The sequence below is a fragment of the Alligator mississippiensis genome, chromosome 1 (assembly GCF_030867095.1).
Source record: "Alligator mississippiensis isolate rAllMis1 chromosome 1, rAllMis1, whole genome shotgun sequence".
Lineage (NCBI taxonomy): Eukaryota > Metazoa > Chordata > Crocodylia > Alligatoridae > Alligator > Alligator mississippiensis.
The window spans coordinates 263,209,627-263,222,516 of NC_081824.1; the positions used below are offsets into that span (position 1 = coordinate 263,209,627).

Genomic DNA, 12,890 nt, shown 5'->3' on the forward strand with positions numbered 1-12,890 from the left:
GTATATAATGATAGAAATATCAGAGTAATATGCAGTAAAAGAAACTCTCAGGTCTCTGGTTGTAATGCCGCTTTAGTGTTATCAGAGACGTATTATTTTTCCTTAATGCTAATTTTAAAATTCATAGTCAGTAAACGTGAGTGTTAACAATCAGGATGTTTTTATCTTGCCATTTTTGCATGATTCTGAATGGAGAGTTTTTTTTGTGCTAGATGTTTAGGCTGAACTAATAGGCAATCTGCCAATGATATAAAACTTTAATTATGCAATTATTGAAATTAAAGATTGCACTGTTGCCAGCAATGCAGGTAGCTGTAGCATAAGACTTAAAAATGAGTGTTGCTTATATCTACTGAAGAATACGCTTGCAAGGATGGTATAAATTTCTTCAGGTACAGGGGCTCAAGTTTCCTTTGCAGCTGCATGCTTTTGAAATTATTTTTATAATTACCTGGATTATAACTGCAGTATCTTAAGGTATGGACACACATAACACATAGGCCAGATTAAATGTGGTGTTAACCTGAAATGGACAGGTGTAAAAGCGCATTAAACTTGTTTTCAAGCCACCTGGAATACTTCATAACTGTAGTTGGAAAATCAGGTACTCTACTGAACTGGTTCAGTGTTGTGTGTGGACACCAAGTGTTCCTTGATATAGGTTTGGCAAACCATGCTGCATCCTTCCTTACCCCCCCAGCTGCTGCAACTGGCCCATTTGGTACATAGCCAGAGCTCCACTCACTGTTCCTTTTCTTTTTTTTCCATTTGCACTTCTCATTGATGAGCTTCCTTGTGCTGCTTGTTCAGTAAAAGCTCTTTCTAACAACCAGCTGTGTCTTCACTGCCTACTTGATTACAGCCTCTCATCATGCCCCCCTCATCTCCAGAAACCTGAATGTATGAGTCCAGACACTCCTCCCCCTGCCATTCCAAAGCAGGCAAGCACATTGCAGACTTCAGTCAAGTGCAGGCTATTGAAGTTTATTTCACTCATGTTTAGGAGAGAGAGGCAGGCAGAAAAGTGCAAACATCCCCAGCCACAGGTCATCCGGTCCCTGAGGTCCCCAAATTATGGATGCAAGCGCCTCATTCCCCCAACCCACCCAGTTCGGGGCATGCTGGGTTGTGATCCCTCCCTTCCTCTGTTGTTGGAGCCACAGCACTTCAACACCTAAAACAGTGGTCACCACCAGTGGATCTTGATCCACCAGTAGATCTCAGAGCCTCTTGGAGTCAGTCCAAAGCTGGGGTGGAGGGATGAGTGCTTGTGTGCATGCACATGCATGCCCTTGACCAGCTAGTCAGTCTGTGGAGGAGGGAAGGGGTGGGGGCTAGGTCGAGGTCCCCATGCTGAGGGAGAGTGCGGGAGAGGCAGAAGCAGGGGTAAGTTGAGTGAGGCCTCGGCTGGGTGGGACTTACCTACTGGGGAGGCATGCCCCCAAATAATTTTTTATCCCTCTGCCTTGATCTGCACCCCTTTTCCCTCCCCACAGATTTACCTGCTAGGTGGTGGTGGGTGGCAGCAGTGGCACATGGTAGATTTTGGGTTGCTTTTAAATTCATAGATTTCATAGATTTCATAGACATTAGGGCTGGAAGGGACCTCAGAAGATCATCGAGTCCAGCCCCCCGCCCAAAGGGCAGGACGTCAGCTGGGGTCATAGGATCCCAGCAAGATAAGCATCCAGTTTCATCTTGAAGGTGTTCAATGAAGGCGCTTGAACAACCTCCGGTGGCAGGCTGTTCCAGACCTTGGGGGCTCGGACAGTAAAGAAATTCTTCCTTATGTCCAGCCTGAAACGATCTTGTAGTAGTTTGTGACCATTTGTCCTCGTCATCCCTTGGGGCGCTCTGGTGAACAAACGTTCCCCCAGATACTGGTGGTCACCCCTGATAAACTTGTAGGTGGCCATCAGATCACCCCTGAGCCTGCGCTTTTCCAGGCTAAAGAGCCCCAGGGCTCTCAGCCTGTCATCGTAGGGTCTGCTTCCCTGACCTCTGATCATGCGCGTGGCTCTTCTCTGGACTCTCTCAAGCTTCTCCACATCCTTTTTGAATTGTGGAGCCCAAAACTGGACGCAGTACTCCAGCTGCGGCCTCACTAAGGCCGAGTACAGGGGGAGAATGACGTCCCGGGATTTGCTTGAGAAGCATCTATGGATTCAAGCCAGCATTTTGGTCGCTTTACTAGCCGCAGCATCGCATTGCAGGCTCATGTTCATCTTGTGGTCAATGATGACCCCCAAGTCTCTTTCTTCCATAGTGCTAACCAACATAGCACTGCCGAGCCTATAAGGATGCTGCGGGTTTTTTTTCCCAAGGTGGAGAACCTTGCATTTATCGGGGTTGAACACCATCAGATTCTCATCCGCCCACTTGCTGAGCCTGTCCAGGTCAGCCTGGATCACCCGCCTGTCTTCTGGTGTGGATGCTTTGCCCCAAAGTTTGGTGTCATCGGCGAACTTGGCCAGTCCGCTTCTGACTCCAATGTCCACATCATTAATGAAGACGTTGAACAGTATGGGTCCAAGGACAGAGCCCTGGGGGACCCCACTGGTCACAGGACACCACGATGAGTGACTTCCATCAATTACTACCCTCTGGGTCCGACCCCGGAGCCAATTTTCCAGCCAGTGGATCGTGGGGGACCCAAGGCGACAATTGGCCAGTTTCTCCAAGAGACGATCATGGGACACCAGATCGAAGGCTTTTTTGAAGTCAAGATATATGACATCAATCTCTTCTCCCTTGTCCAGGTGATAGGTCACCTGGTCGTAGAAGGAAATGAGATTGGTCAAGCAAGACCTACCCACAACAAACCCGTGCTGGCTATCCCTTAAGATGTTGGCGTCGGCCAGTCCATTAAGGATGGCCTCCTTAATAAACTTTTCTAAGATCTTCCCCGGGATAGAAGTCAGGCTGATGGGCCTATAGTTAGCCGGATCCACTTTCCTCCCTTTCTTGAAGATAGGCACCACATTGGCCTTCTTCCAGTCTTCGGGCACTACACCAGAGCGCCAAGAGTTTTCAAAGATCCGCGCTAGAGGCTGGGCTATGATGCTCGCCAGCTCCTTGAGTACCCTGGGGTGAAGATTGTCAGGGCTGGCTGACTTGAAGGTATCCAGCTTCTCAAGATGTTCCTTCACAAAGTCAGCATTAATGGAGGGCAGGGGATCACCCTCACCTGGACTTCCCGGCCCTGTAGCAGGCACAGGCGTCCCATGGGGCTGATGAAAGACCGACGCAAAGTACCTATTTAATAGGTTGGCTTTTTCCTGGGCGTCAGTTGTCAGTTGCCCCATCTAGTTCAGCAGGGGTCCAACGTTGCCCCTGCTTTTCCTCCGGCTCCCCACATATCTGAAAAAGGACTTTTTATTGTCCTTGATGCTCAAAGCTAGCTGGAGTTCAGTTGCAGCCTTGGCTTTCCTGGTCTGCTCCCTACAGGACCGGACCAGTGCAGAATAATCCTCCTTGGAGGTGACTCCCATCCTCCATCCTTTGTAGGCCTTTCTTTTTAGCCTCAGGAGGTCTGCTAGGTCCCTGGAGAGCCAGGGGGGCTGCTGTGCCCTCTTGCTGCCTTTCCTCCGAGATGGAATAGACTTAGTTTGTGCATTGAGGATCGCTCCCTTGAGGAGCAGCCACTCTTCTTGAACTCCCCTCTCCCTGTGGTCACAGTCCCTTAGGGCCTCACTGACAAGCTTCCTGAGCTTGTCAAAGTCGGCTTTCCTGAAGTCAAGGACTTGCATGTTGCTGACTGACTTGCCAGCTTTTCGGCAGATGGTGAAGGTGATCAGCTCGTGGTCGCTGTCACCCAGCTTCCCATCGATCACTAGGTCGCCGACTAGGTCCTCCCCAGTAGCCAGCACCAGGTCGAGCAGCGCTTTGCCTCTCGTTGGCCCATAGACTTCTTGAGTCAGGTAGAGGTCATCCACGCACGAGAGGAAGCTCTGCGACCGCTCAGATTTTGCTGAGCGATCCTCCCACGAGATGTCCGGGTAATTGAAGTCACCCATGACAACCATGGTCCTGGAGCAAGCTGCCTCAGCCAGTTCCCGGGCAAACTCCTGGTCTAGCTCAGGACTTTGGGTGGGAGGTCTGTAATAGACTCCCACCATTGTGTCCCCCGTGCCGTGTTCTCCACGGATTTTAACCCAGAGGGTCTCCAGCCGTCCACCCTGGTCGCCAATATTGGCTTGCAGGGACGCGTAGCTTTCCTTAACATAGAGAGCTACACCCCCGCCCCTTTTCTCTACACGATCCCTCCTGTACAGGGTATAGCCATCTATCCCCGTGGTCCAGTCATGGGTGGAGTCCCACCAGGTCTCCGTGATCCCTATGACATCGTAATTGTTTGCACTGAGCAGGAGGATGAGCTCCTCCTGCTTATTCCCCAAGCTCCTGGCATTTGTGTACAGGCAGGCAAGTGCCCCCTGGGGGGCTCCTTCCTTGCCCACAGATTTTACCAGGGCTGGGGCTGGGGTGGGCTCCCTTGAGCGCCGTGATCCGCTGGCTTTGCAAGGATTGTTCAGCGGGCCAGCAGTGGCGGTAGTCCCCCCGTCCCCCAGCGGGCTTAGTTTAAAGCCCGGTGGAGCAGGTCAGCCAGTCTGGCTGAGAAGAGCCTCCTCCCTAGGTGAATGCCAAAGGTGATCTCCTACTTAAAAAGTTTGGAGGCTATTGGCCTAAAAGGTAACAGCTGTACCTGGAACACCTTGAGCACTGTGCATGTGGACACTTCTGACCTGCAACAGTTGTGACCTGGTTACCCATAAGTGATACTTGGGAACAGTTCAGTTCTGTGTGTCTGTATCCTCTGAAGTTTTCATTTACCCTATTATAATTAACAGTTGTTCTGTCAGCATTACGGGCTTGCTTCTCTTTCTCACGCTGCTATAAAATTGCAGTAGCTCCATTGAAACTGATAGATTTACACCAGTGTAAAACTTACTCCAGTATTTGTTTGGGGTTTCCCACCCTCCCCAAAAGCATTACATAGCCACAAAGCATAAAATTAAGGTCTTATTCCGAAAAACATTTATTACATAACTTAAAGAAAAGTCTAATCGATAATAATTCACTTGCTATTGTCAGTTGTAGATTGTGATCACTACTTTAAAAGAAATCATTACATCTAGAGATGAAAAAAAAAATGAAATGCAATATATTTACTATGTGTCCTTTGGATAGCTGTGATAAAATCTTGTGGCAGGCTATAATGTATTTAAGACTTTTAAATTTAAGTGGCATAAACAAGAAAACTGCATTTTAGGCAAAGGATTCAAAAAGCTGCTTGTACATTTTTCTTTTTCTGTGTCCTGTTACCAACCGCATTTGACATTTTTGTTTTGTTTGTGAAGCGTTTTGCATGTGTCAGTCTGTATGCAACCTTGTATTAATAACAAGCGTTTGTCTAAGGATACCTTTCTCTTTTCTGGCATGCTCGCTACCTTGGTTTTGGAAATGCAATTTTTATACCTCAAACTCTGTTGTCAAGAGCAGGCATATTTTATTACTGGATACAAATAATTAAAGGGCTAGCATGGTTTTTTGTGAGAACTGAAATACAGGTGGTCTTAGACTTTTGGAAACTTCTTGGACTTAAGTTTATTGTTGTGGGCCTTTATTCTCATCTAGTTTTGTTTGCTTGTGTAACTCTCTGCTGTTTCTTAGTGAGCCATTTGTACATATAGAAGCAATGCAGTCTTGACCACAGTATCGGTTCTAAGTTTGGCTACTTCTCTGATCAGATTACAAACACATTCTGAGCGTCCCGTTATCAATTTCTAAGCCTACATATTGCTAGATGCAGTATTTAATAATGACAGTAGTCTAGCTTTGGGTCAACAGAACTGCTCCTTACTTAGGATTATATCCTGCTTACAGGTTTTCACCCTAAAACTAGTCTGCCTGGCTTTTGTAAGGAGAATAGGAATTTAGTCAATGGAATCCAGCTTTTAGGAGAAGAAGGTACATTAACAGATGCAATAAATTCTATACTAACATGTTTTTCTTCTCTAATTTTTCTTAAATAGATTTCTATGGGAAGCCTCTACCCCCACTGACTGTACGGCAGAGACCCAACAGTGATACCCACGATGTCATTTCTTAATCAGATCACATGCAGCATTTTAAAAGCATAATTCTAAAATTATAATATAAGCAATTCTCCTGCTTGAAGAAAAATTGGATGTTGTTTAACAAGTTGCAGTGAGATGAGACCATAAAAATCCAGGGAGATTTCAGCTGCGAGTTAATTCTAACAAACTTAATTGACCAGAACCTCTACTTGACATATCAGTTACTGTTCACATTCTCACCAGCTTTTCTTCAGGGTTTAACATGGAGACAGATGACAGATATTTTGAGAAACTTTGCATGCATAAAGCATTTGGGATCAGTTTGGTACTCTTGAGCCTATTTGCCAGAATAGGCAACCTTGAAGAAAAATACCTTGTAGGCTAAATGCAGTTGAAATACATGTGTACATCAAGACCATTCTTCAGATGCTGTGTAGTAATCAGTATTTTTACAGCTGATAATTTTAAAGCATTTTGTAAGATGCATGCATGTTAGGGTGGATATGGGGAAGGCTATACAATAAATATTAACTATATTTTTATATTTTTTTTTTTTATATTTCATTTTGGAATTTGAGTCAACATGAATGCCTGTTACATACCATCACACTGGTGTCTAGAAAGTTTTGGAAATGTGATAGCTGTATATGCAGGATATGCTTTACTTTTACATTTACCTTGAGATAGCAATACATTTTGCTTGGGTTTTATATCGGAAGTGCTAAATACTCATATATTGTCCTTCTGGCAGTCTACGAGGTTTTTTAAATTAATGGGTTTTATCCAGAATTATGTTATGAATTAATTTGTTTAAATGTTTTACTTTTGATTTGTTTGCTGTAGTTTTGCTATATGAGTTTGGTACACAGAGTAAATCTGATTTAAAAACTCTTACCTGAATATTGTATTCTCTGCTATAAAACATTAGAAGATTGTACATTGTAGAACTTCTTTGCACTATTTTGCACTGAGAATCCTGGTGGAATCTTTTACCACATGTGTATATTCAATAAGCTTTATTTAGAAAACACTAAAATACTATTTGGGGAAAAGTTGGAGCAGAGATTTTTGAGCCATCATAATGGGTCTAGTACATTTTTCCAAATAATGTATCCCTTGCATAATAAAGTAGTTATGTGTAAACCCAGAAAGATAGAGTTGGTTTTACTATGGTTCACATAGTTGGTGTAAGCTTGTGGTCTGATGAAGGGGGAGCATGTGGAGGGGGATCATTGGTATTCATTTGAGTAATTTTACCACTTAGCTGCTGTTGACTGAAGACCCTTGCATACAATGCTATAGTAAGTTTGAATGTGCTTGTGCAATGAGAGTACAGGTCATAAAATAAAGGATTTTGGTGGCTTCTCTGTTGCACTGCCAGTTTTCCATTATGTATATTTGCAAAAAAAAATAGTAGTCAGTACAAATGAAGTGAAAATATTTATCAGCTATTTAAAATTTTGGAATTATTGTATTTTGTTTTAGCCAAAGGATTGTATGTTAAAGTTAATGGGAATAATCCTCTCTTAACACCTCAAGCAGGGCTTTTTTTTAATGTTTTTGAAATATTGTACTTTAATGAAACAATTGCTAACATTAAAAAATAACACTGGAAAGGGACAATATTCAAATTCACCAAGTTACTGTAAGTATGAAAGAGTTTGAATGTGACTGGCAGTAATACATGTATGCTTCTCTGGTGTTCTAATTCAATGACAGAGTTCTGTTTGGGTAAATATTACTTTGGCTTCATTTTGCTCACTTGCAATAAAAAGGTCTTAATATTTAGAAATTGCATAAAAGTTTACATAAAGACGATTGTATTATACTTAGCTATGTGATAATACATATGTAGTTGGCTGAGAGGGGCATCTATTGCGTGTTTTCTGTTTTTCTGTCTTTTTAGCTTTCTCTTATCTTTTAGAAATTCTTCTTCTTTGTACGCTTATCAAAGAGTAATTGAATTCCTGACAGTCCTTTTAAAATAAAACCAAAAGTTTTAAGGAAATTTAACCAAAAAGAAAGTTGGTATGGTAACTAAATTGGAGCAACTTAAACTGAAAATGCTAATATTTTTTCATAATTTTTTTTCAGCTGTTAATGATAAATTTATATTGATATGAGACCAAAGTGCTGGAAATATTTTTCATAAAGTTTTGTATATGAAAATGTACTGTAAATTATCTGTTACATTGTTCTCTTTCTTACTTTATATTGCACAGGCTTTCTATTTGCTGGGAATCATATTTATGTATAGAATAAAACCAATGTACAGAATCAGTGTGCTTTCATTATATTATCCAATATATTTTTCTTCAGATGTAAATACACTAAAATCTCACAAATTCTTGGCCGTGATTGAGCCTGACTTTTGTACAGCTGAATTTCATGAATTGGAGAGAAAAAAAAAAGTAATTTATTTTGATAATTGGACTTCTAGCTTTACTATTTCATGTAGTACTGGTACGTGAATCCCAGACTATTATGTGAAAATACACTTTTTTTCAATGATATGGTAAAAGGCTTTCCTTTTGCACGTAATCTTAGAGAAGTGAGGCAATGCTGCCAGGTTTCACTGGGTTATAATCTGTGCAAATTGGAGGCTGTACTATATTTCAGTATCTTTACTTGGCGTTTCGTATTTGAACCGTATGCATTTATTCATCTGTTAAGACTACTTGCACTTAAATGCATGAATGATGCACGCTTGAAAATGTCCTGTTGGAGAAAGGAGACAGACAAGACCTACTTACCGTCTATATAACATTTTAACTTCTGTTATGGAAAAATAGTTTCTTTTTTCATAAAATAATTTATTTTAAAGGTAAGTGAAATAAAGCCATTTGAATGCTTCAGAGAGACAGGAATAGTATGGGTGCGTGTGCTGGATTCATATATTTTTTTTTTTTAATGTTTTAGAAATACAATATATTCTTTCTGCCTTTTTTCCCCCTTTGTCCAAGTAAAGGACCAGCAAATGGTGAAGGAAGTTTACTGAAATATTGAAGTTTTCTTTAACATAAATAATACTTTGAATATTGTATTGTAACAATTGTATTAATAGAAGACATTAATTTAACAAAAATCATTTTTGGTGATTGTATTTCTCATGTAAATACATTAGTAAAAGTGAGGAGCTCCCTAATTTATGTGAGACTTTGAGAAATATTCTGCAATAAGGGGCAAAAATAGTAAGACAACTGGCATGAGGTTACCTAGGGTTGTCATAGGTTAAAAAGAACAGGGCAGTGTGAAGAAACCTGGTGCTGTTTTTCTTCTCTCTCTGTCCATCACAAACCTGTATATTCTGACTGCATTGCTTCTGGGCATAGTGGTGCCACTTAGACAGCCTTGCTGGATTGCATTTGAGAGTATCCTTGGGTTCCTTTTACCAGTAGTCCTGATGGGCGTTTTTCTGCTGTCATTGGAAAATTTGAATATTTTAAATTAAAAGTTCCGTATGGTAACTGCAGGGCACTGACTTTACAATAGCCATCTTCTTGACTGCCAGCTTTGTAGTTAATTCAGCTTAGGGTGCTTTATTACCTCAAACAGGAAACACCTTTAGGTTATTTCAGTAGCAACTCTCTGTAATATGATTTCTAAGTTTTAGAATTGAATAAAAAAAAAACTAATAAAATTTACCTTAGGACAGAGGAATGTTCAAGATCTTTCTCTGTAGTTTGGGCCCTCTCTGCTGTCTTGCTTAAGGACTGCTCTGACAACTGCTGGGGGATAAAAAGTCAATGTTCCACAGCAGACTGATTAAGAGAAGGTGCTGTGCAAGGAAAGAGCCCTTCCTACCTGTTCCCTTGTGAGTATGGGGTTCACTTCCCTTAAGTGTACTTGATTTTTGCATACATACTCAGAGGAAAGACTGAATATGACTGCTTTTCAGAAATGAAGTGACACGCTCAGCATCATAATAAGCTAAGAAACTGCAGAGGGATAAGCGTTATAAAAGCTCTCAATATTGAGGACCTGGTCACAACGTAGTCAGTGGGAGTCTTCAACATGAGGTAGAATTAGGCAAACAAGTCACTGAAAAAAAATCCAAGCTCTCAGAAAAGGGAATCCAGACATTCATTTAGAACCTTTTTAAAAAAAAATTGAATACTGGTAATGACATCTAATGCAATGAAGAGTGTTTTGTGCTCTGAATTCCTAAAGTAAGCATCTGTGTTTCAGCTTGGCATTTATTCTCTTTAGAAAGCGTTGAGTACCTTACCTATCACGCTGGCCAATTTACCTGACCATGTACTCTTACATTAAGTAAATGTTTAGAACCAGATTATTCATTTTTGTGTGACTAGCTGAACAGCTTCTCATGCCAGAAAGGAATATGGTAATGAGGAGAAAAGCAGGTGCCAAAGTCCTGACGACTAATCTTTGGTTTACAAGTCCATTTCAGAATTGTCTGATTCTCCAGAATGTAGAAGGCTTTGCAAGCCTTTCTCAAACGATTATCTAGTTAATCCATCCACAGGTATTCTATATGTACAGTAGTACACTCTACCTTAATATGCTAGGGATAGATGTATTTTAATTCTTGAGTGGGAAGGAGAAATGCCATTTTGAAGTTATAAATTCCCTATCATGTGTTCTGTCAGGATAGCAGTGATTTCAGATGACAACAAGGAGCAACAGTTTCCAGTTGCAGCAAGGGAAGTTTAGGTTAGATATTACGAAAACAATTCTCACCAGGAAGATAGTAAAACACTGGAACAGGCTACCTGGGGAGGTGGTGGAAGCTCCATCCTTGGGGGTTTTCCAAACCTGGCTAGGTAAAGCTTTAGCTGGGATGATCTAGTTGGGGCTGGTCCTGCTTTGAGGAGGGGTTGAACTAGATGACCACCTGTGGTCCCTTCCATCCCTAACTTTCTATGATTTTATGATTTACATAATCTTGCAGTTTTCTTTTGGGCAGCATTTGACCAGTGCTTTTAAAGTTGCTGCCTGGTGCAATCTTAATAAATTGGGTATGAGGCAGATTTCTAGTAATATATGCCAAGTTATGTGCAAAAAAGACATGTTGGAACCTATTCCCCATGCATAGCACAGACCAATTGCTATCAATGTCAAAGCAGCCATAACTCCAGATATGGTACCCAAGTGTAGAAACTTCAATTTTAAGATGACAGATTGGAGAGGCTTTTCTGAAGACCTTGACTGAAGTAATGCACGTGGAACCAGTCTTGGATAACTGCAACCTCTTGGTGAATGTACTACGCAAAATTCCCAAGGTTCATATATCTCTAGGATGCAGAACTGAGTATATACCAGGGTTTATTCCCATGCTAGCAGCCAAGTACAAAAAATACCAGATGTTTCAAAGAAATCCTCTCTCAGAAGACACTATTGCAGCAGGAACAGCCCTAACTAACATGCTCCAAGAAGAAAGGCAGTGGAAATAGAAAGAATTGATCAAAGGAATAGATATAACCCACACTAGCAGGAAAGCATGGTTAACCATTTGCAAGCTGAGTAATGACCTGAAGACAGTACAGCAATAGCAATACCACAACAAGTGGCTCACCAGCTTCTACTCAACAGCAGAGCTTCAAACAAACAAGCTAAAATACAGATTAGATGGTAAACTGATCTGGAGGAAAATCAGTTTAGAAGTCTGTACACAATAGATTAACTTGATGCCAGAATAAGTCATTTGAAGAGCGGCAAAGCAGCTGGACCCAATGACATATACAACAAGCAGATCAAGCACTTTGATCCTGCAACCAAAGTATGGTATGGGTATTAAATCTTTTAAACACTTGCTTGTCAACTCTAAGGAAATCTAAACTATGGCAACAAGCCCATGTAAAGCCAGGGAAGGATGTTTCTGGCCCAGAGAACTTTAGGTCAGTGTCACATCTCTGCTATCTTTATAAGCTTTACAAACACCTCATTCTCAATCGTGTTGCACCTTACATCAAACAACAGTTAAGACTACAAGCCAGATTTAGATCAGGCAAGTCCTGCATGGGTCAAATACCACCCAGCATATAGAAGATGGATTTGAGAAAGAGGTGATGAGAGGTGCTGTATTAGTAGACTTATCAACGGTATACAATTGTCAACCACCAAATCCTGCTTTCCAAAGTCCACGATATGACACACAGCTACCACCTACTGCAGCTCATCTGATCTTTTTTTGGCGAATGGACATTTTTATGCAGAACTGTGCAAGAAGTAGAGCTGCTAGAGACAACAATGAAACGGCCTCCTACAGGGTAGCATGCTAGCACCGATCCTTTTTAACGTACAATGACCAACCAATACAGAGTAGTATGAAGTGCTTTATATATGCTGATGGTCTATGCATTATGTCACAAGAGAAGGACTTCACCACTGATGAGAACAGACTAACATGCACTGAGCAACCACTCAGATTACTACAATAAAGACCCAGCTTCACGCTAACACAACCTAGGCCCAAATCACAGCTTTTTACCTATGCCGTAGAGAATCCAAGCAAAAATTAAACATTGCATGGAATGGATTCACACTGACTAATCACCTGAACCCTGTGTACTTGGGGTTACATTGGACCTAACACTTACCTTCAAAACGTGTAGACAAGATGAAAAGGAAAGTCAGTGCACACAAAATACTTCAGAAGTTGGTCACCTCAAAGTGAAGAGCAAGCTGAGATACATTATGAGCCACTGCTATTGCCTTGTGTTACTCCACTGCACAGTATGCATGTGCAGCATGGGAACGATCACTTCATGCCAAGAAACTAGACACAGTTCTAAATGACAGTTGTGAAATAACAGGATATCTAAAGCCAACACTAAAAGATAACCTTTACTT

At 41.6% G+C, this 12,890-nt stretch overlaps 1 protein-coding gene across 5 annotated transcripts in view; it reads left to right on the forward strand.

The window, feature by feature from the left end:
* The window catches only part of ARL13B (ADP ribosylation factor like GTPase 13B), a 73,586-nt gene extending 65,232 nt beyond the window's left edge, over positions 1 to 8,354 (forward strand). For 4 of the 5 annotated variants that reach the window (XM_019476427.2, XM_006261306.4, XM_059720582.1 and 1 more), the window contains one exon: positions 6,033 to 8,354. In XM_019476427.2, the coding sequence (XP_019331972.1) occupies positions 6,033 to 6,109 (77 nt within the window). In that variant the 3' untranslated portion in view covers positions 6,110 to 8,354. The remainder of the gene's footprint in view (positions 1 to 6,032) is intronic. The other variant, XM_059720583.1, reaches the window with a different exon arrangement.
* Positions 8,355 to 12,890: the final 4,536 nt, after the last annotated feature.